The 24937-nt window shown below is 43.3% G+C and overlaps 1 protein-coding gene across 1 annotated transcript in view; it reads right to left on the bottom strand.

Moving 5' to 3' along the window:
* The window catches only part of TENM4 (teneurin transmembrane protein 4), a 1593907-nt gene that overhangs the window by 29278 nt on the left and 1539692 nt on the right, over positions 1-24937 (bottom strand). Inside the window, exons 35-38 of the mRNA XM_048933792.1 lie at positions 21099-21253; positions 16891-17768; positions 5372-5544; positions 156-391 (exon numbers count right to left, since the gene is read on the bottom strand). Coding sequence (XP_048789749.1) covers positions 156-391; positions 5372-5544; positions 16891-17768; positions 21099-21253 — 1442 coding nt within the window. The remainder of the gene's footprint in view (positions 1-155; positions 392-5371; positions 5545-16890; positions 17769-21098; positions 21254-24937) is intronic.

Here is a 24937-nt window from a genome sequence, read left to right as displayed (position 1 = left end):
GGCCGTAAAGGCTGCATCACTGAAGATGAACAGCTACTCCTTCATCCTGCAGCCACATCCCTATTGCAGACACCAGAAATCAGCCCTCTCCCTTTTTGTCATGCGGCTGGAGACTGGTGAGATGGGAAGTGGAGCCCAAAACTCCTCGCACTTACCCTCAGACGACGTCCAAAGACAGTGACCTGCCCCCTTGCTTGCTCCTTCCTCTGCCTCCACTCCACGAGGTTGAGGCCGTTGTCGATGGGCAGGGTGACATTCCTCTTGCCCACGGTGGGGTTGACGGTGCCAGCCAGCAGATGTGGCTCAGTCTGCAGGGCCACCTCCATGCCATTGGCCAGCATCAGCCTGAGAGAGCCGTCAGCACCAATGTAGTAGCTGTTTCGGACTTGGTCTAAAGACAGAAAAAGAAATCTTTTAAAATGGCTGTGCAATGATACAGCCCCCGTCTTTCACTTTCTTCTTCTTCCAGGCTTCTTTAAACTGCTGCTGGTTGTAAGGAAATGCACTGACACTCACTGGGGAGGTGATCATCTCTCTGTACTCAGTACACCTCAAGTACTTCATTCAGTGTTGGGCTCCCCACTACCAGAAAGAGATTGAGAACCTGGATTGTGTCCAGGAAAAATTTCTTCACAGGAGTGGTGATGCATTGGCATGGGCTGCCCAGGGAGGTGGTGGAGTCACCATCCCTGGAGGTGTTCAAGAAAAGGGTAGCTGTGGCACTGAGGGACGTGGTTTGCTGGCCTTGGTGGGGATGTGTTGACAGTTGTACTTGGGGATCTTTGTGGTCATTTCCAACCTTAATGATTCTATGTTTCTATTCTACGATTCACCTCTCCTACTCACAAATTGGTTGTTTCACTGGTGAAAGAGATGGACAATCTCTTTCATTCTCATGATATTTTACGTCTCAAAGTCTTGCAAAAATATCTTAGACTACTCCAGCAAAGAATGCAGGTTCAAACCTCTACTCCTAGGGTAGCTTAAAGACCATTGCTAAAACTCTGGGTGGTGGGATATTTGTTTTAAACCACAGACCCACTGAAAACTTTCCATGTTTTTGGATCCCCAAAATCGTATTTTCACTACAATATATGAAAAAGTGGGGCCACCTACTTTTCTCAGCTTATTCACTATCTTGCAAGCGACAGGAAATTGCACAGTGGGCTAATGCTAACCAGTTTCCCCTGCAACAACTAAACCCTTTCACTTGGGAATACTTTCAGGAGGCAACCAAAGACCCCATGTTTGGAAAGAAAGCAGAAGCACCAAGCTCCCATTCATCTGGTCTCAGCTAGCTCCTGAAAGACCAGCAGATTTTGAGGCCAGGATTTGGGAGATCAGAAGTGGAAGAGAATGATACCCTGTGCACAACTTTTGGGAACCAGCAGGCTGAAACCTTGTCCTTTGGAACTCCAGCTGGCATTTCTTTCTGCATAGAGCAGCTCATGAAGGGTAAGAAAGCATGAGGCTTGCTCAGCGCAGAATAGCTTTAAAAGCACATTATACAAAGAGTGACTTATCTAAAGCTCCTCAAATGCTGGAAAGTATTACCATTTCTATCTCCCAGCCTGCCATAAATACCTAATTGTGGATAAAAATACCCCTTAAAAATTCATGTCAATTGTTTTTCCGTTCGGAGGCGAGTCAGGTTTTGTTCACTAGCTGCTCTGCCATAGCTCAGCAGGAAACGAGGTCACAGCAAAATTACCATCTCCCGTCTGGCTGAAATAGATCAGCAAAAAAGCACAGTTTGGTATAATTAGGAAAGGAAATCTGACACTAGTTGGTCTCTGTTACTGCGAGTCTGATCCTGCTCTTGCTGCAGCCAGCTGGAGCCGTGCCACGCTCATCTCAGCAGGGCCACAACTCAGCGTGCTGTACACAGTTAACCTCATGATGGTGTGAAACTGCTGTGGCACTGGGTTTTGCCACTATAAATGTACAGCAGTGATTCACAGTGTAGATCCAAGCACTTTGGCTATACCATTGTGATGGTCTTTTGACATAGATCCAAAGGGATCAAGCCCTTGATTTTCCAGAGAGTGATAGCTGTCTTTGGCTTTTTAGTTCTTAGATGCCTGGTATTGTGAAAAACACAGTAGGAGATCAACTTTAAAACAAATTGGTGATATATCTCTGCACAGCTTACGCACGTCTCCCACTTTCATCACCAGGAAGCAGGGGAAACGCTCTCTGTTATTCACTGGACATTTGATGTTCCCTTTGTGTCACACAGTCATTGGTTACGGTGGACTACCCTCAGAATGTTACAGTATAAGGCAGGGAAATCACAGAATCATAAATTACTTGAGTTGAGAAAAACCTTTAAAGGCCATCTGGTCCAACTCCCCTGCAATGAACAGGGATACCCATGGCTCCAGCAGGTGCTCAGAACCCCATCCAATCTGATCTTGAGTATCTCCAGGGATGGGGCATCCACCAAGTCTCTAGGCAGCCTGTTCCGGTGCCTCATCACTCTTATTTTAAACTTCTTTATATCCAGTGTAAAACCCCGCTCTTTTAGTTTGAAGCCATTTCCCCTTGTCCTATCAAAATGCAAATCCTCCACTCTCAGGATTTTTCCAAGATAAGACCCTCCTTGGCCACTGAAGGCTCAAGGGCTTCATGAAATTGAGGTGCCTTTGGATACTGTGTTTCAGGCTCATTTGGTTCTGTTTTTGTGCTTTAATTTGCCCTTGAAAAACTGCTCCCTTTGTCAGTAGCTTAGAGGATAAAATCCCACAGAAGTGCCAAGGAGTCCATAAGCTATACAGGCTCCTCCCTCCCTCCTGTAGGATCCCACAACTTTCTGGAAATGTCTTCTCCCGGATTTACAGAAAAAGTTTCTGGATATAAGGAAAACACTATAATAAGAGTGGTAAAGCACTGGAACAGGTTGTCCAGTGAGGTGATACATGCCCCATCCCTGAAGACACTGGAATTGGACCAGATGGTCTTTAAAGGTCCCTTCCAACTCAAAAGTGATGTTATGTTTCTATGAAAGTGCCTTTTTGGTGTCCTGCCCAAGCCTGCATAAGTGCCAGTTCTTTCCCACAGCAAATGAATGGCTCAGAGCTCTTGCTCCAAGTCTTAGTGGTCACCTTGAGCTGACATGTCTTTCTCATCTGAAACACCAGGCATATCCTAAGCATCTCTAAGTTCAAATACAATAACTAGTGTATGGGTGTGCAAATGTCTTTTCTGACCCTGATACCTACTCTGGATAAGACAGGAGGGTGCTGAAAGCTTTGCACGGTGCTTCATTCTGACCTTGGGGTTTAAGGGCTGGGAAATGCTTAGCATGGGACAGAGGATCCCAGGAGTTGATGGGGTCTATGAATAACAGCCTACAGTTGTGAGGAGAACTACAGCTAAGGACTTCTAACTCTTACCAAAAAAACAGGATTTAGGCTTTTAAATACCTTCATGAGATCTGTTTCTGGCTTCTGTGTGGAGCCATAAAATGTCTCCATTTTACAGTGACTGCAGCCAGAGCTTGCTCACAGAGTGATCCAGGCTTCTTGAAAGGTTTGCAAAGGATTTGTGAGAGCTGGCCAGAGCTGTGAGCCCAGAAGGAAAGTGCACAAGCACCTCTCATGCAAAGGGAATTTGCAGTGTGCATTTTCTCTGGAGAGTAAAAGAGCAGGCAAGATGATCAAAGACCTTTACAACAGCTCCAGCTCTGTGCACTGGAGAGACACTTGGAAGGCAAATTACATTTCAGCCGTGCTCAGTACATCCCTGAACAACTTGAGTGGCCCTTGTTGCAGTTTCTACATTGATGCCAACAACAAGTGCCTCATTTTGGGAATTCGCAGCCCCTAACACTTGTGGGAAAGCCACCCACAGAAGGTCACAGGCCACCTCTGCTGTGACATTATCCAGATCTTCGGTTTGAGATGAGTACTGTTCTTCAGATCCAAATAATTTCGTAATTTTATACTTCTCAAAATGATTAAGCTGTTTGTAATACTGTATGTCCTAATGGCAACAGTGGCCCTGTGCTGGAGGGCAGTACAATGAGATAATTGACCGTGGCACCATTATGTAACTGTGCCTTCAGCTCTGCATGGATAAATCACATTGCAGTCAATTATCTCACTAAAGGGCCCCCCGACAGCGGGCTCTATTGCTTAATTAGGCTCTTGAGGTGAAGCCAACCTTGTGTCTGAGCAGTTGCCAGAGGTCTTAATGCAAGGGGATGAAATGGGGCAGGGTTGTACCTGCATTGTAGACTGGAGTAAAGAAAAAGAAAGTCATTGTGCTGCCCTACAGGAATACTGAGTACAGCTAGAAGGAGCTGGCACCCTCTCAGCTATCCTCTGTGGAGGCAGGAAAGGCAGTGTTCAGGCATTATAGGCACTTTCTTTTAGGAAAGCTTGCTCTTATTGTATGGAGGTGGAGGGAAATGTGTGACTCCGAGATGTGGGAACAACTGTGAGTCTGGAACATGTTGGTCTCACTTGGAGCACTTTGCTCTTTACAAGAGGAAATGATGTTTGACACCCTGCTGCCACTGGTCATAGACTAAAACTCAATGAGAACTAAGGATTGAGGAAAGCAGTGGGTTTACCAATCGCTTCTCTTACTTCAGGTCCCGGGGAACAGGAGTGAGGGACTGTAAGTAGGCTTCACCCTTCAGAACCTGGAGATCCAGGTTGGCATGGCTTTATGCATGATATCTTCTGCCTTTGTCAGAATGTCAGCATGCTGCTACATCGCTCCTTTCTCTTTCCTTTCCCACCTTTTCTTCCACTTCATCAGCTCTCTGCTTCCCACCACTAGCAGAACTGTGCTCATTTCTGACAGTCACAAATCAGTCCCAGCCACGCTGCCTGCATCTCCTTTCTGTGCCTCTCCGCCTCTCCACATCAGCCTTTGAGCTCAAACATAGGCCTTTTGGGAACAGGGATGGTCATTTTGTTCTGGATACTGCCTTCTGACTGTTTGAACAGCCAGTGAACAAAGAATCTGAGAGACTTCTGGTAACCACCTCAGTGCCTTTTCCAGGAGAGTAAATGTTACATTGGAAACCATTAAGAGAATGAAGCGAAAAGGTCAGATGGAAGCATGGCTAGATTTACGCAACCCTTTTTGTTACAGCAATAATGGTGATGATGATGGAGGACAATATTGCATGGCAAGGGGACTGGCTGAGAATGAAGCAGAAAACAGCCGCTGGGTAGCTCTGGAGTTAGGAATTGTGGCTAAGTAGGTGTGAATGCATGTCTGGACCAACACATGGGGAGCTCTGGGATACTGAGGATGCAGGTGACTTTTGCTGCTAGGATTACCAAGACGATACCTGTTTCCTGATGAATAATCCATTGTTTGCAGCTCAGCTGGGAAAGCAAGAGGCCTGACTCACCTTGGAGCAGGGTGTAGAAGGCTCCCGATGCAGACAAATTAGTTGTTATTGTAACATCATCCTTGCTGGAAGTTTCCACCTGGACGTGCACAGAGCTGTCAGTGTCGCTGCGGAAGCTGCTCACTTGGCCAGTGGGGAAAGTGACGTTGGTCAGGCGGCCAAAGCTGTCGTACCTGAATGGGAGGATGGAGGGAAGTCAGCGGCACAGCAGAGGGGTGGGCTGCAGGAATCATCTTACAAAGCATAGACCAAGTCTTGAAGTCTTCACCTGGACAAAAACCTGCTGTCTGTCAGGACTATCTTAATTTTTTGGCTTCATGAAAAGAAAATTACAGCTTTTTGCTGGAGAAAAATGAAGCACAGAACAGAAAATGACTAAACAAGTAGCCGTCTCTTTTTTAGCAATATCTGATATTTATCACCTGTACTATGCTCCTTGTATTTGTCAGAAAACTTTATTTCCCATTCACCGTGCTGTGATTCATAAAAAAGCTCTGGCCTGTGCATCCTGCCTAGCAGAACTAGGAATTTCTGAAGAGCACCAACTACTTTGTCTGGTGGTGCCCTGAGCAATTCAGCAATTATTATTATTTTTTTGCTATCTTATTTTAAAAGACAATGTTAAGGTAGCAGATTGGCCGCATCAGCTAAAGAGCTGTCCTTTGTGACTATGGTATAGGTATGGTATAGGCCCCGGGCACAGCTGACACCCCTGGCTCTAGCATTTAATGCTCCTAGGACCATCTGGAAGGACTGATTTGAACGTGTAAAAAAGCAGTTCCATTTTTCATGCCTACTGAGTCCTTGGCTTTTCCAATGAGAGAGTCAAACATAAGCACCATCTGGGAAGGTTTCTGTGATGTGGACACCTGCCTGCTAGGACCCAGAGGAAATAATCCACATGCACACAGCTACTACAGCATATTTTTCAATGAAAAGAAGAAGCAGAAAGCAGCACCTAGAGGCATACTAAATAGATGGAGCAAACATGCCACACTGAGCTGAGCTCAGGGCACGGGGCTTGCATGGGGCTTCTGGAGGGAGGCTGCTGTTGGTTGGAGAGCAGTGGGAAACTCCACTGGCTTCCCCATGGAGAACTGTTGGACCTTCTGAAAAGGTCCAACTTCAGGCAAACTGTGTTTAAATAGTCAAGGGAAAATAGGAGAAAAAATTTAGCAAAAGCTAAGTTTATTGGTAAAAATTGGACTTCTTAAAGTCCTACCTGCAAGAAAACACATTATGTGGGGATACAAAGCAAATGGTGGTTGAGCAGTTGACCAACTAGCAGTTGACCATTCTGCAGTGCACAGCAGTGAGCCTCTGATGGAGCTCAGCTCAGGGCACCATTCTTCAAAGCGATGAAGTAACACAAATGGTATAATAATGAAAACAAGCTTAGAAAACACGACTGGAGAGGCAAAGCCAAAAGAAATAAGCTGCTTTACACCAGAGGAAACAAAGTAGTAATGTGCCATCCTAAACTTGGTTATTCTGAATGGGATTATAATTAATTGTTTGTCTAATGAGGGTGTGACAAAAGGTAACAAAACAAGGGAGACTGAGGTCAGAAACTGGAGAATGCCTTCCAGGCCAATGGTTGCTCCAAGCAGAAGAGCACAGGAAACCCCATTGACCAACTCTTGTAGGAAGAGGGAGAGAAATGTGTCAGAGAGGGCCTGGCTGCGGCTGATCAGCCCTCTTGGTCTGATGGTTGAGGAACTCTTCATCCTCCTCTTTAGGACTACTCTGAGCTGGGGAAAAAGTCTACGGACCCCATCGAATAACAAAAAAGTACTCCTGAATTGCAACTTATAGGAGGCCTGGAAGCAGCCACTGTGCTGCCTCTGCTTTATACAGAAAAAAAAGTTTGTCTCTCCCATTCCTTTTTTGTCCATACCTGTCCAGTGCTATTACTTCGCTTTTGACAACATGCTGGCAGTGGCTTTGTGTGAGGGAGGACTGGCAGAAAAGCAAATTTCTGTCCAAGTTTAATATTTAGCAGAGTGATTAAATAGGTGAGCTCATTGCAAGTCTATCTCTCCCTCTTGGACCTTGAAACACTGGGACGTGAAAGTTTTCTTGCCCACTGGGCAGAGCGGGAGTTACAAAGGTAGAAGAAAGAATTTGGCCATCCAGTGTCAGCCCATCATTCATGGGATTATGGAGCATGGAGGAAGGAGCAGTCTTGCCCTTTCCTTTCATGACCTTGGAGACAAACCAGCTACTTGTGAAGTGGAAAAGAAGGGGAAAAAAAACAGAGAAGGGATAAATTCAGGACTGCGCTGCAGGAGGCTGGCAGGGACCAACAGAAGCCTTTCCAAATGGCCAGGAGTGCACGGCTTGGATGTAAACCAAATCTCCTTGCAAGAGTCAGAGCTAATGCTCTCTCAGTTCCCAGTGCTCTGCTCTCTGCCTGCAGCTCTCCTGGTTTGCAATAAGATGGGATGCATTTTGTCAGTGCTTTCTGCACAGTCATGCACACATCTCCAACTAAAAGAGCATGTAAGTAAGAACTAAAAGCATCACAGAAGACATCTTTATCACATCTGCTGAGACAGGACACGAGGGACACATTTTAGTCCTTCCCTTGAGCAGAGAGAACAGTTATCACTAAAAGCGTGTTACGTAACACCCCGAATTCTTCCCACTGTGACATCTATTGCTCTATAAAACACAGTCTGAGCTGTACGGATAGACTTAGATCTCAAATGCTCTGATATTTAAGGAAGATGGGATCTGATTTGAGCATCTCTGACTTGATGGTGCTTGGAATTGTAAGGAAAGAATCCTTCTCTGTATTGCTCAAAAATCAGCTGAGTGTGGAACTGAGCATGCCTTACCCCAAAAAACACTGGCACAAAGCTAGGCATGCTGCACTGGAGTCAATGGGGTGACAAAGCCAGGATGGGGGCCGGGAGTTCGTGTGAGGGACACGTGGCTGCTGTTGCATTTGAGTGCTGAGTCAGTATCCTATGAGTCATATGATTTATCCTAATTGAATGACACTCAGCACCATGCTGACAGTCAGCACAAAACCTATACTCCATGCAAGTCCTACTTACTCCCAACAACCCTGGGCTCCCTGTACTGTGTTCCCAGACATCTGGGTAGGCCTCTTCTCCCAGATAACTAGTAATAGAACAAGAGGTAATGGCCTTAAAGTTGCTCCAGGGGAAGTTCAGTTTGGACATTAGGAAGATTTTTTTTCTCAGAAATAGTGGTAATGCATTGGCACAGGCTGTCCAGGAAGGTGGTGGTGTCACCATCCCTGCAGGTGCTCAAGAATTGTGAAGATGTGGCACTGAGGGACATGGCCAGTGGGCATGGTGGGATGGGTTGGGGTTGGATTTGATGATCTTAGAGGTCTTTTCCAACCTTCTATGGATTGTACAATTCCGTGATCTTTCAGCATTTCTCCATCCACATATGTGGCTTTCCCAGCACCCTGGGGTTCAATCACTCTACCTGCTCATCTCTGTTTGCAGCCTCTCATCTCTCATCTCACTAAATGGTATTTTTTCTGCTGTTCCACAGTGGCAATGGGCAAAGAGGCCAAAAAACTCTGCCTGGGCAAACTGGGTTACAACAGCACACACAAAAAAAAAAGAGCATGGAAGAATATGATGGTGACTAAATTTCTGTCTGTGCATTTTGCTTTAAAGATAAAATGAGTCCGTACAATAAGCATAATTAAAGTGTCTTGATTGCATGACAGAAGTCACACAATGGAAGAGAGCTTCATCAAGGGCAAGAGTTTCCAATTGGGACTTTGTGTTCTGAGAAGCAAGGCTCATTTGGGGCCAGAGCAGCTTGTGCTGGTGTGCTGGAGTCAGTTTAAGATGTCTGCAAATGTGCATTAGGCTTTTGGCACCTCCTTAGTCACCACATTAGCCTCTGTCAGAAGTAACCTGGACCATCTGTGCTTGCTGTATTTGCATGAGCTGCTGCACCTCTGTCCAGGGACCTTCCAAGTGCTTGCTTTGGGGCTGCAAAGAGGCCTTAAAGAGGGAGAAATGCAAGAAGGCAGCACAACTGAGCTGCTCCAGTTTTAATTATTGCTTTTTAATTAGTGGCAAGTGAAGTGTAAAACACACAGGCCCAGACTAAAGCTGCTTTGAGTGCTGCGGTAGCAGTGTGAAAGGAAGTGCTTAACACATTAAATCATAGAATCATAGAATGGCTTGGGCTGGAGGGGACCTTAAAGATCATTTAGTTCCATCCCCTGCCATGGGCTGGTTGCTCCTCACCAGCTCAGGCTGCCCAAGGCCCATCCAACCTCCTCCAGGGATGGGGCACCCACAGCTTTCCGGGCAGCAGTGCCAGGGCCTCACTGCCCTCTGAGTAAAGAATTTCTTCCTAATATCTAATTGAAATCTCCTGTTTTAGTTTAAAACCACCCCCTTGTCCTATTGCTATCAGACCATGTAAAGAGTCAGTTCCCTTCCTGTCTGTAAGCTCCCTTCCAGGCTACAACGAGGTCTTCCTGAAGCCTTCACTTTGCCAAGCTAGACAGGCCCAATTCCCTCAACCTTTCTTCACAGGAGAGGTGCTCCAGCCCTCTGAGTATTTTTGTGGCCTCCTCTGGACCCACTACAACAGCGCCACATCCTTCTTGTGATGGGGAATGAGAGACATGGCTGCATTTGTTCCTTCCGTCTCTGCTTTCAGCCCTATAAAGACACAGAACTCATCCTCGCTTGGAGAGGAAGGCCAAGTGACTGTACCTTATGTAGCTGTAGGTGCACCTGGTGTTTGTGGTAAGATAAATCTCCTCCCGTCAGCTCATTCCACAGCTAAGCTCCATAGGCCGTTTCCACCGCCTCAGGATTTAGGGGTGGGCTGGTTTCCTAAGACTTTCGTGTTCTCCAAATGCTCTGAAAGCCCCAGAATTAAGGAGATGCTGAAGGGTAGCAGCATGCACAATCCCAGCAATGAATCCATCACCTGCTAACGCAGCTGCTGCCTCCCATTCAAACCTGCTGCAGAGCCCTGGCATTTGCAATTACAGTGACAATTATTAGACCAGCAACGGAAGCTGTTGCCATCCATTCCCAATTGGAATCGTATTTAGCTAAGGTTCAATGCACAGAATTAAAATGGCATTTGGTGCTTATGAGGCCTAATTGTTAGCTTGTAAACATTCAGAGCTTTCATTTATCACATTACCATTGTGTAGAGACCTGGGCTTTGGGAATTAAGGAGAGCATCCTAAGTACCATCTATTCAAAAATCAATTCCTTGCCTGAGTCTCTGAGTTTCCTCATTTTTGCTTTTTCACATTTCATCAGCCTTTTAAAACTACAAGTCAAATAGATTGGAAAAAAAAAATCACTGCAATAATATTGCGTTTAGAGCCAAAGTGTCCTAATGTACTTTGTAAACTATATTTTATGTGCGATTATACAGGCGTGCACCCACTGCCTCTGAACAAGTTGTCTCTTCCCAATTTTTCAAACAACATTAAACACAACATTAAAAATAAATCCATAATAGACAAACCCATACTACTGAAATATGTATGAAGGCAAGTCCTGTTCCTGATGACACACAGAACTTCTGACTGCCCAAAGGAGGCAAGTAAGGTCTCTCTTTCCAGCTATTTTTATAATACTCATAATCACCTCGATTCTCTGCTAAACTTGGACACCAGGCATACATTCTGGGCTCAAAACATGACCTCACAATTTAGCAAGAGGACTGGGGAAGTGCTGTTCTATCTTGGAACATACTGAAGTTTCACAGTAACTGCAGCAGAGGAATGGTGATGACGAGCGAATGATGGACAACATGGAGAAAATGTGGAGAAAAGTAATCTTGCTAAGTGACAGAAAAGGACAGAGAACAAAAGCCAAATGGGATTGTGTTTCTTATGCTTCAGTCTGCTGCAGTCACAGAAAGAGACCCTCACTTGCACTACTGTAAGCCAAGGATGCCACCAAATACCATAAAACTCAGTGCGTGACCTGAGATATCAGATGGTGATAAAGGGATGTTGTTAATGCAGCAAGTTAGGTTTCCAAAGTCAAGAGGTGGCTGCTCCTCTAAAGGTAATGAGTGTTATTTATCTCTGGCTTTGACTGCACAACCTTTGTGCCAACTATGATGCAGACTGAGTCTGTATCTCACTGCTGGGTAAATGCTGACTACGATCCCTCAGCAAAAGAAAGACATGGAGCTGTTGGAAGGGGTCCAGAAGAGAGTCACAAAGACATTAAGAGGGCTGGAAAACCTCTCCAACGAATAAAGGCAGCTGGGATTGTTCAGCCTGGAGAAGGCTGTGGAAAGACCTCAGTGCAGCCTTCCAATACTTCAAAGGAGCTTACAAACAGGAAGGGAACAACTTTTTAGATGGGCAGATAGTGACAGGACAAGGGATAATGACTTTAAACTAAAAGAGGAGAGATTTAGATTAGATCTTAGGAGGAATTTCTTTACTCTCATACCCTCAGTGTGCTGATGCCCTGCCCAGAGAGCTCTGGGTGCCCCATCCCTGGAGGTGCTCATGTCCAGGATAGATGGGACCTTGGGCAACCTGATCCAGTACTTGGAACTGGACGATCTCTGAGGTCCCTTCCAACCCAAGTCATTCTATGATTCTATGACTGCGGTTCTACGATTCTACAATTTTATAACAAGTTCTAGTTCCCCAGTCACTTAGACCAGAGTACGGAGCACCAACTGCTGCTGGTGTCGGGCAGGACCTCTGATGAGTCCTGGGGATACCAGGAAGCCATCCAAGCTCTTTCTCTTAAACAGAGTTCAGTGTTGTGGGTCAAAGCTTCCCTTACCTCCTGCTAAAAGGTCTGGTACCACATTACCCACTGCTCTCCTGTCAACTCTGAGACACTTCTTGAGAAGTCCATGGGAAGGTTTTGAATTTCTCGGCTGGACTGGAGTGATGTGTATGTATTTAACTCTGTGTTGAAGGAGGTGACGTTCAGAACTAAATGGGCACACAAAGAACCTATGTGAAAGCACCTCATCTGGGTTAAATAATGCAGAGAAGGTTTGACTTTGGCTTAGAAGGAAATTGAATAAATGTACACTGATACCATCACAATGGACTAATCAACATAACTACCATATTCTTGACTTAAACAAATACAGTAAAAAAAAAAAAAAAACAAAATCTGGATTCTGCAGTAGAGATAAACAGCAACTGCTAACAAGCTATGTGAAGGCTGGTAGTGATTTTTTCATGTCAAGTGCAAAAGCAGCAACAATCAAAGTATTCACACAGCATCCAATGTCTTTGAGCTGAACAACAAGAATCTGTTAACTTGGAGGAGTTTCCAGACCCACTTCCTTTGCTACTGATTACAATGGTACAGGCTGAAAGGGAAGGCAAGTCTTTAATCCAGCTACTGGATAAGCTGATTTGTAGGGCATTAATTGATGGTGAATGTCAAGGTCTATGTAGTACTAAAAACCCTCAAAGAAGTCCTAAATAGGCCATTGGGGACAGGTTAATTACTGGAGGGAATTAAGTTTCATTCCCAAAGGAAGGAGAAACTGCATGCCATCAGATGCTGAACTTTAGTGTTAAACCCAATAAAGCAGGATTGTTACACAAGCATTGGTGAAGGAAGTGTGCATGAAAGAGCTGTGGGTGCTGTGATCAGGTCCCCTTCTCCGGCTGAAATGAAAGGCTAATGTGCCAATCTGAGCCCTTGGAGGGGCTGGATTCCCTGCCTTTGATGTAAGCTTCCAATAGTAGGACAACACATTCCTCCTCCTTCTCTTCTCTCTAGAGTCACACCAACATGTCTGTATATCAAAGGTCTTCACAGCTGTACAATAAAAATTGAGAAATGCCTTGCTGAGAGCACCAACCCAAAGAGAACTAGGGATGCCGGATGTATACATATGTAGTGTTGTCACTCTTGCAATACCGCTGCTCTTCTGTGGTGGTGTCTGGTTTATGATCCTCCATAGACAGAATGGTAAAGGTAAATCTTACAAGGGTGTTCTTCATGGGGCCACCAGTGCAATGTAAACTTGCCAGCTGAATTTATGGTTACTCTTAACTTTTAAAGCAGTGGTGTCCATCCCGTCTGGGGCTATAAATAACCATTATCTGCAGAGAGAACCGTCAAGCTTTTCCTCAGAGTCAGATTTGATGTCTTTATTTCCTTGGCCAGAAGCAAAATGTAAATATAAGCTTCACCTTCCCCCTTAGCCAAGCTGGAAAAAAACTCAGAGCGCCTTCCAGTCACCCAGGATCACAGGATTTTTCTAAATCGCTTAAACTTCCACATTTCCCCATGTTCTGAGACCACCAATAACCTGAAGTTTGAACCTTTCAAACATCAATTTGTTCTACATCATCTTCTTTGACTTCTTGGGTATCAATGAACTTACATTTCAGCCTGCCGTGCCTGTGATTTGAATTTGACTCATGCACATCTTCCATCTGGTGAAAATAAGGATGGCACCCAGAGTCATGATACCAAGAAATGGAGATACCAAGAAATGGACTGCTACTCACAATGGGTTGCTCTACCACTAAGCTAATTCAGCCTTAAAAAATTACACCATCCTGTCAACTTTCATGTCTCTGTGCTTGGTTTCTAGTCCCTTGCCCTTCTCCTGTCTTTCTCTGCTAGACTGAGAGTTGTTCTGTAGGTGAGCTTTGTGCTGACATGCTGTGGTCTACACAATTCCCAGTTTTCATCGTGATAAGATAAACAGATCCAGCTGTTCTGGTCCTTCAGAATAAAGCATTTTCTCCTCATGAATGCACTTTTGTACGTTTTTCTGCACACTGTTCAATTTTCCCCATTCTTCATAAACTGAAAACACCGAAACTGACAGTATTAGTCTCATCAATGTTGTGCAGTGAGAAAATCAGCTCCCTTCTATTCATGACAAGTAGACTGCAATGAGTAAGCATACTCATTTTACTTGTCCATCCAAGCAACAGGTTAGACAAATTTGCCATGGAATTATGCTGAGAGATCATACCAAATGGCTTGGTGATTTGATCACTACAACCTCTGAGAGTCAGTGCTCAGCCCCATTCTTTAGATGTGGTCTGTTAGATGTGCACCTTCTTGTGTAAGAACATACTATGTTTAAATGAAACTCATTTTATCAATAAATCTAAGCATCTCACATTTATTCACTAATCTTCTTATTTTTTCCAGATAATGCATGCAAAACCTGGATAGAATCAAGTCCTGACAATTCACCCCAAACAACCACACTCTGCTCCTCTGCTGCTGACTACCTTTTCTGAGAATGTTTTTAAGTATTTTAATTTTCACAGTTGGAAAGAGGGGGAGACTGATCTGTTTCACAAATCCCTTGCGGAAAGGAGAGGAGAGGGGAGGTGAGGATGAAAAGAGGCAGTTTCCAATTCAAGCAAGGTAAATTTAAACTGAGCATATAAAAAGCCTTCTGACAGTAGCAGTAAGATAGGTAAAGACATTCTTATCACTAGCAGTATTTATGAATAACTTAGATAACTTCGATAGGGTCCACATGAACAAGCTGTAGACATCTGCAGCGTAAACATCTCTATCTGAGCTAATCATTCTGAACTACATTTACAGAGAGAAACTTTCAGAGTATTACCTGCCTCATCACATCCTAAAGCTGATACGTGATATAGCTCATCCAAAACTCACCTCAATAGTGAGTATTTCTCTCCACTGTCTGTAAAGGGAGGTTGAGGTAACTAATTCAGATATAGACTTTTACCCTGTAGTTGTATAAAGTTACATCAGAATCTGTCAGGAACAGTTAAATAGAGATAACTGATCAAAGGTTTGGATGAGATATCTCTGAAGACACATTCCCACCTCTATTTTCAGTGATGCTGTGCTATCACATAATGCTGACTTGCTAGTCAAGATTTCCATAGCATAACCACTGGAGAATATTGTCTTCCATTTAGCTCTAAAAAGATTTCTTATGACTCCTCCAAAGTGCATAAGAGAACCAGAATGATGACTTTCACAAATGCTCTATTTTGTTGGGTAGCAAGAAATAATGGATTACTGTTATAAATGTATCCACAGAGTAAGCTGGACTTTAGATTCTGTCTCATTTTATCTCCTTTATACTTGCAGTTACACTTTTAAATAAAAAGTGTGGTTTTAGTATAAATTTGACCATTATTAGCTGTAATGTTTAGTTTGCTTCACTGTCCAAGGCTACATCTGTTTTCAAGCACAGGAGCTATTGGATTATTTGCAAAAAGAAAATGTCGCCTTGATTTAGCATGATGATTCTGATAATATAGCAGGTTTTCAGCCCTATAGAGAAAAACATCCCATCTTTACACACTACAGCCTTCCTCAAGCAAAATCAATGTGAGAGATGGAAGGGTATTAACTTTGATTCACTGAGGAATATTGCTGTAGTAATTGCAAGCAGAACATTGATGGGATGCAAATAACCTTTCGAAAGATTCATCACAGAGTTTCCATCACTTCTTTTAACAGCAGGAGCAAAGAAACTCAAAACTGGGCCTGGAACATTTTAAAGAAAAAGCCAAAGCAACTGCATGTATAACACATGAATATGTAGGATTAGCCAGCTTTCCTTCCCCGAGTCTCTTATTTTAAATTTTTTCTTTCAGTTTTTGTCTTTGTCATCTTGGGAACTGACTATTCCAGCCAAATTGATCTTCTATAGTGAGTGTATGATTATGGTATCTGAATGCTGCCATGTAACCATTCAAACCATATGGGAAATTATGTGCTAAGAGGAACATTTAAAAAAAGGCTGGAATTCAAGAATAAAAATGGAACTAAGGAAGCGTGGGATGGCTCCTCAAAAGCAGGATGAATTTGTAGGCCATCCTTCTAGATGTCCTTATTTGAGTTAATGTTTTCCCATTTGACATTAGAAGTGTATTTTCTTCATGCTATTTATACAGAGGATTGCTAATAATAGTGCAAAATCGAAAGAAATTTTCAAGTCGCTGCCATTCCTGCTTTTTTTCAACCCAACCTGTCTTCCCTCTGATCAAAAATTCATTGGGCAGGGATGGTCTTCAGCAGCTCTGAGACTATTTTTTAAAGCTTAGCGGGGCCTACTATAACAATAGAAACAGAACAGTCCATTAATTACAGAATTGTTTTCTGAGCAAGTTGCTATTAGTCATCGTCGGCAGTCATTTTACATCAGCCACTTTAAACAAACTCAGAAAGACAACAGATCATAGAAGTAGATGAAAGCTGAGAGAAAGAGGATCTGCTCAAACTTCCACTCTTCCAATGTTTCCAAAGCCAAGCAAAATTCTCTGCCATGCAGCCTAAATTTCTAGACCTCACTACAGTTAAGGAGAACCAGTTGTCCAATTCTGATTCAGAAAAATTCAGTATGAACTTTGTGTGAAGCTGATTTTGCAGGCAGAGTTTATGCAAATTCTAACACACGGCCAATAGGATGTCTAATATTTCCTGTTCTGGACATTATAGTTCTGTCAGGGGAATTAAGAATCTATCAGCTTTACACGGATCAGAGAACACAGAATGAAGACAGCTGCATAGTACTCAAAACATACTTACTCGTAAAAAGTTGTCCAGCCGTTTTCATTGCTTTTGGTGGCAAGCAGACCAGAGTTGCCATGGTAAGTCATCATGGCCACCTCATGACCCTGTGTGGTTACACTCTTGAGTGCGCTGTTGGTACCAATTGTCACCCAGTAGACTTGGCCATCGGGCACAACCAACCAGAGGGGCATCCCCGTGGAATCTCTTCGGATATTGACTAAGTTGCCGTTGTTGTCAGTGATCAGGGTTATATCTCCATCTCCAGAATAAGTAAAATTGTAAAGATAATCTCCAGTGGTAAGGCTCTGAGTGTATAGGTGCTTACCGCTGGTGTCAAACAAGTAGAGTTCCTGATCTATGGGTGAGGACAACTCATACATATTTTGAGTGTTGAGGAATGGTTTGTTTTTCCGAATAAAGCGTATTCGGATATTTCCAAGATCAGCAACGTACAACTCTCCATCTGCACACACTGCAAGGGAGGACGGTGCATTCAGTTTGGCATCCTTGGCATAGCCATCATCCCCCGAGAAGCAGTCGCAGTTAGCATCGTTCTTGCAGTCACAGCTGCTTGGTGCACCAGCAACGAGAGAAATCTCTCCATTGGTGGTAACCTGCCTGATGCGGTTGATCTTTTTCTCATCAGTTTCAGCAATATATAGGACCCCATTATGTGAGACAGCCAGGGCAGTAGCAGACTCCAGGGTGGCATGTATTGCCACCTTGCTAAGGAGAAAGTGGTCCATCCCTGGGACCTGGCAGTGCATGGGCCTCCCTGCCACTATGCGCACTTGATGGTTCTCAGAAATCTGTAACACAACGTTGTTGTCGAGCACGTACAGAGAATTATCCATCGGGTTGACCGCCAGATCCGTGGGCCATTCGAGACGAACCTTAATGGTAGAAAAGCACAAGGAAATTGTTAGAATGAGACCCTTGTTAATGTATGATTGATACAAATCAATCTTAAGTGAGGATGTTTCAACATGGATTAAAGGGAGAAACGGTAAAATAAGCACAACTGTTTGCTACTACTTCATATGATGGCAGTCTTTGGATTGACAGACTTTGGATCTGAGAGCAGAGAGATCTGAGACTGGGAATTTTGTTGGCTAAGTATCGTAAAATCAATCAGTCAAACAAAACAATGATCCTTTTACTAAACAATTCTCCAGACAAATGGTCCATCTCCTCTGGGTAAGTGACAGAAAACTGGCAGCTGTGTCAGCATGTGTACATCCAAGTTATAACCACCTATTTTGTGCTTGGTGCCGCAAAAATGCAAAACAGCAAATCACTTTGAAATTAGGGTTATTGTGCTTTGTAGAATGGAATACTTGTGTCTTTACAGTGCTTTTTGCTTTTTTTTTATTATTATAAACAAAATGGAAGAATGGCTTCAAGTGACACATCTTAGAAAATACTGATAATCCACAGTCACAGAGGCTGGTAACATCATGAGTGAGCGAGTACTAGAAGGTCTCTGTTTCTAGTTCTATTTGAGCAAGATGCTCTCTTTTTAAGTGAGATTGCTTTTTTAGTTGTTAGTCCAATAGAATTCAGGGTCTCTTTCCCCCACCCCTTTTTTTTTGTTTGTTTTTGTTTTAAACCAAGAACAGGAAGCTGTGCATTTTCTTTTTTAATGTGTAGGAGCCAGTCAGTTGCTGAAATGTTTTCTTAACAGTGACTATTTCCCCATTTGCAGAAGTGTGAAGGGGAACTGGAAATGAACAGCTTTAAAGAATGTTCCTGGTCACCGTCAGGAAGACTTTTAAATAGATTTTCAATGAATTAGAAACAAACAGCTATTCTGGTTGTGCACTGCCTTTCAGTCAGCCAGGCAACTCCAACCTGGAGCAGGTGGATTTGATATCTGCTGGTTAACTGAGATATTGGCCACTTTGTGCCATTCCCCCCAGTTCTGTTTGTATTTGTTTTTATTATTTTTTAATTTTTACTTTTATTTTTATTATTATTATTATTCACTTTATTTTTATTTTTATTTTTTTGTGTACTCGGTGTCATGATGCTGTGACTGAGAGCTCTGGGATGGGCACACATCAAGCTGCGCCATTCCAAAATGCCCCTCTGTCTTTGCTGCAGATCTTCCACCCTTCATCTTGGTTGTTGCATGTCCTTGGTTGTTGTACGTTCTTGGTTGCCTGAAGTGACTTAGTTAGGGGTGTTTTGTGTCCACAAGGTAGCAGTCTTATTGGAAAGAGGAGACAGGAATAGGTTCAAGCCTAGTGCACCATCCCTCACTGTGACTTCATTCGAAACCAGGAGCAAGAAGAGGCCAAGAGCCACACATAAGATTCATACTTCCAAAGCCTGTAGCAGAACATATCTGCCACAGCCATTCTTTACTTTTGTTGCTTCTATTCACATTTAAATTCTTTGTCAACTTTCTTTTTTCTAAAACACCACTTGCAGTGTGTTCAGTTCATTATGCCTTCTAATGGCTGGGATTGTGAAGCTCAGTTTTGTGGCTAAGCAGTGTGCTAATCTATGCCTGGTTTGATTCTCTGTTCACAAAATCTTTCTTTTCTCAGCTTCTGGCCTATTTTAACCCTTTCTGTAGTGAAACATTATAGCCCTTCAGTAACACATGTCCCCATCCTTTCCAGTGGTTTTAAAGCTCTGCAGCCTTGAGTTAACATTGTGAGCAGTTTATTCTGAACTGACTATTCTTAGCTATTCTTAAAAACCACTCCCTATCAACACTGACTGCTAAATATTCCATGTCCTCACATCCCCAACAGCCTCGGGGACCTGACAGAGAAGACCCCTGTAGCTACTGCAAATGATGAAAAGCAATTCCTAGACAAGGTTTTGTGTTCTGTTGATTATTTTTTTAATTTGTTTATTTTTCCTTCATTGATCTTGTGTTTGATATGTTTGTCCAGAACATGACTGGTTAATCTGTCCATTCCAGTACAGGTTTATTTAAGAATGGCTCCCGTCACTTTATGACAGAAGAAAGAGGCTTTCGATGATACATTTTAGTTCATCTTAGAAATGTTTAAATATGACATTGGTAGGCATATAAACCACACAACTTGCCCAGAAATAATTTTAAAAACTTGAATCCACAGTGGTCTTGTAGTAACTGCCCCTGAAATTCAGATAAAGAAAAAAAAAACATGCCTGCAAGATGAGAAACACACTACAAAATGGCCTTTAACCATCAAAATTTACTCCTGTAGAAGGCACCAGAGCTTTTAAACTCATAATTTCAGCTTGTTCATAAATTGCGGACGGTGGGAAACAGTTGCAAAGAAGCAAGAATAACCTTTTCAAATTAGAAGGAAAAACAAGAAGAACAGATTCCATATGGGAGCACGGAAATTATCTAGGTAGCTACAAAAAGGAAACCCCATTGACATCTATTGTGGCTGAATAACAGTACTTAGCCCTCCAGCTATGATCTGTATTTTCATAAGAGAGGGTAACATTCCTCTAGCCAGGCAAACCACCAGTGGCTTAAAGGTTTCAAAGGACAGCATCTCTAAACTGGCACAATTTGACAGGTTGGCCAGTGCTCCGCAGAATTGAGTGCTGGGCCATAGCAGACTTCTCTTCTGCATTATATAAAGCAATCATCAAACTGAGATTTCTTTTTCTCTCTTCCTCTTTTCCCCTCCACCTTTAAACAGCAGGACTAAAAAGCCCAGCATGATGGTAGCTGCAACCAATTTGCAATCTGATGCAATTCAAGATTCTTGTTTTCCTGCTGTTGCTAATTTTGGCACCATAGTCTCTGATCACTATTTCCTAGATGTTAATTTGATTCAGGCCTAAAACTGTTCTGGGCTGAATCAGAATGGGAGGAAGTAATGTAAAAAACAATGGTTTGTTATGCTCTTATAACAGAGCAAGGCATATCCCCACTAAAAGGAGTGCTTTTTAATTTAAAATAACTAGTTCCTTGAGAAGTTAGCCTAATGAAACTTGCTTTCCCAGGAATCTGTGTCTCACAGCTGGTTGGAAGCTATGAACAAAGTCTTAAAATCTCTCTCCAGAAATTCTCTGAGTTCAGCAGTTAGGTCTCCCCTTCAGTCTTTATAGGATCTTCCTTTTTGACCCAGGCATTTTCATAGTACAAAATACGTAAGGATGTTATTCACCCAACATCTCTTTGTCAAACCTGTGGAGGCACACAGACAGGCAGACAAGGTGAAAGCATAGGATTCTATCTGGCAGAAAACCAAAGGCTGTCTTACCTGAGAAATGTCCATGACAGAGTCACAGCTGAGAGGCCGAGCAGATGTCAAGTCATTGGAACCCAACACTGTTGAGATGATCCCATTCTGATCGATCCTCCTGATCATAGTGCCATCTACAAAGTAAATAAGTCCAAACTTGTCCACGGTGATGCCTAGGGAAGCAATAAGTCAGTCAGTCAGAAAGGAACAGCAACCTGAAAAGACGTGATGAATGTGATAGTGTCTGGTCTGACCCTTGAAAAAGTAACACTGCAGTTTGATTGGGAACAATATATTTTCTGGCATTCAAAAAGGATGAGCTGGACACACAGGAGTTCTGGATACTGGGAGCTCTGGAGCAGCACCATTACACTGAAGGCACTTCTGAACATTACTAGCACATAAAGCAACTTAGAAATCCCCAGAAAACATGGAACAGGGCATGGCATCCAGCAAACCCCTAAAAAGAATAGGTTTTCTAATAGTTATGTGTCTGAAACATAGTTATGTCTGACACATAGTTATGTGTTCAGAAACACGATGCCTTGCTCGTAGTATGACTATTGAGCCATGCATGTGAAAATGTTACTCTGGTGAATGGCTTCAGAGACAGTGATGAGAACACCTACGAAAGACTCATCAGGTCAAATGCCAGAAGAGTAAGTGTGGAAGGGTTTCTACTGGAACAACCCCACCAATCTACAGTAACTCACCTGTTTCTGAATATGGCTAGGTGATTTGTATCACTGTTCAAACCCCCCTCTGCTGACGTGCTCCCAATCACTGGATTTGAAATCTGTCAACAGCTGTTACAGACTGCTGACTCTTGTTTCCTTCCCTACAGATATGTGCTATTTCCCTTCCCCTTAGGTGTCATTTCTCAAGTACTTGTTATGTTAGCAAAACCTCCTTTAATCCTCTTTATCCCAGGCTAGCCATACTCTGCATCTTTCATCAGAGGATTTCATGGTGCTTTACACTTACTAATTAGACCTCATAGCAGTCTGTGAGTGTGATCATCTTAATTTTACGTATCAGGAAAATAAGAGATAAAGCAATTTTCACAAGGTCATGGAGAGTATTCATGATGAAAGCAGGAATAAGAAGTTAAGGGCCCCATTCACCTCTCTTTTATGCCAGCATAAATTAAAAATAACTCCATGGATACTAATAGAGTCGCTCATCTCATCTATCCCACGGTTGCAGAATGCTGCGTGGCATGATATTTGAGTATCTCCAGACACTCAAAGAATGTAAAGGAACAGTAAAGTAGAAGAATGTAGAAGCCTGAAACGTCCTTTCCTATCCACGTGAAAATTCTGCTTGGAATATATGAATATATGAATATCAGGATCCTTCTGCTTGGTTTCTTTCGCTAGTAGAGTCGCAGTCACTTGGCAAAAAGTCAACAATGCATTCTGCATACAAGCAAGTATCTGCAGCTCTTTCAATCAGCAGAGAGAAATACCTATTTCTAGGGTGCAATGTATATTGCCCTAAAGCAGATATACATGAGTGATTATACGAATCCTTCTAGATGCACCTTTTCCTTCTTACTCACTATAAGAGGAGAGTACAGCAAATATGTCAAATATTTCAAACAGGGGACACGGTTTAGTGGGCACGGTGGTGATGGTTGATGGCTGGACTAGATGAACTTAGTGGTCTTTCCCAACCTTTATGCTCCTATGATTTCCACAGGAAACATTTGTCTGCAGACAGATGAAGTTAGTGACGTGAGTCCTCTCTATGATGTTTTTTTGGCTGTCATCATGGTGATAGATATGATGGAAAATCTGTTCAAGATAGAAAGACTTGAGAAAGTTTCTGAGAAGCGATGAGATCTTGTGCTTCTCCAAAATGCTGTTTTACAGCCAGATCTCCTTGCTTGAAACATTTACCCTCAGACTTTCATCCACTGTGAGGTATGCTGCAAAGTACACATGCAGCAGTTCACAGATTAAAAGTTTTTGCCCTTCATGCAGCAGGGACTAATCCCCTGATTGCTTTGGAAATTAAAATCATGGCCTTCAGCCAGCATTGTAACTATTGTATGGGCTGGGAGCCATGGAGGTGGATGATAAGTGGAAAAATGTATCATATTTGGTCCTACAGAAATCTACAGAGGAAATGAAATGACACAGAAGATAATCTAGCCTGGAAGTAATGGCAAGAAAACCTCATTGTTTGAGGAAAGAACAAACTTTTCCATTTAGCTGAGGCAAAAGAAAAAATTGAAATAAAACTGCAACCTGTTGAGTCAAAGTCAGTTAGGAGTCAAAACACCAATGTTGCAGACCACTGAGCTGAATGGGAGCTGTGTATTTTAGCTGGGAGGTAAAAACTGCATTTTCCTTGGTCCTTCGCAGCATCTCCGTGCCTGAAGGGCATCACTTTGACCTGGATTGGATATCTGACCAACAGAGCAGTGAGATTTCAGAACAGCCTCTAGGGCGATAAGGAAAAAAAAAATTACTTCTTGCTTCTTTTAAGATCAAGTTCATTAATTTTGGAGGGGATTATATGACAGGATTTCTGAGATAATGGATGACAAGACTAAATGACCCAAGAGATTGCTTCTAGTCCTACACTCCAATACCTGTGTTTAACTTAAGCCAAGATAGAGCTAATCTCAACAGGACCATGAAACAAGACACTCAAAGAAGAGTAGCAAGAACTTTTTGCACAACTTAAAGCTACAGGAGAAGCCATGGCAATGGTGACCACTTATTCCTGCTGTGCAGTATCATAGAGTTATAGGACGGTTTGGGTTGGAAGGGGTCTAAAAGACTATCTAGTCTGAGCCCCCTGCAGTGGGCAGGATTGCCACTAAAATCAGGTTGCCTCATCCAGCCTGGCCTTGAACACCTCCCTGCAGCTGAACAGCTGGGATGCCTCAAAGCATCAGTTGTATCTTAGCACTTTGTCAAAAGCTGCAGGGAGATCTGGAGGGATAGGCATCAATATTCACTTGCATCCATGGCTTGAAGGATGTTGTCTTTACCTGTCATGACATCTGTCAACATCGTGCCCTAGGTGACACGCTGCTCAGCAACCCATCCAGGATGCTGGCACGTGTCACTTGTCACTGGCATCTGCTGCCAAAGGTTATCGCTCCTCTAATTATTTTGCCCACCATATGGCAACTTCTTTAATGTTTGGTGGTGTTTGTTTGACAACCAGCAATACAATCGAGCACTTTAAGCAATGTGGTAGACCAGCTTTTACAGAGGAGCACTTAGTTGCTCTTCATTGTCTTTTGTTAAGCACTAGGGAACTGGGAACCCTTCCTAGGTTCACAGCCAGCACTTCTCAGGGCGCCTGTCCGTTACTCTGCATGACAGGTCAAAAGGCAGCGAAGGGTGGCAGGCTGGATAATGTGATTTTAAATGAGGCAGAATTTTCTCTCCTAGCGAGTTCCATGTGGATTGGATTGAACTTATCAGCAGTGTGTGCTGACAGCGGCTCCCAGCGCTCAGTGCCGAGCTCCGATGGCTGTTCTGATTAACCAGTTACAGCAATAACAACCTGTGTGCACCTTGGCTCGGGAGCCGCTCTGATCAGTCGATACAGCACAACTTCATTCTGCAGTCCAGCTTAGACAAAGAGCTTGCACACCCGAATAAGTTGAAGTGGGATGGTAAAGTTACCACTTATCATCCTGCTCGGGAGCCATGGCAGGTGCATGCACTCTTATCACAGAGCACTTCTCTGCTTATCCCTCCTTCACAGAAACCAAGCAATCTCAATTACCTTACATTTCCTAGGACCTTCTGCAGGGTAACAAAGTTTTCAATCTGTCTAAGGCCTGATTTCTGTCTCCACACCCCCCTCTCATGGCAACTACTCCAGTCCCT

The sequence above is a fragment of the Lagopus muta genome, chromosome 1, assembly GCF_023343835.1.
Source record: "Lagopus muta isolate bLagMut1 chromosome 1, bLagMut1 primary, whole genome shotgun sequence".
In the NCBI taxonomy this organism is placed as follows: Eukaryota; Metazoa; Chordata; class Aves; order Galliformes; family Phasianidae; genus Lagopus; species Lagopus muta.
The sequence above is the reverse complement of the archived record's forward strand: the minus strand, read 5'-3'. Positions and strand labels throughout refer to the sequence as shown.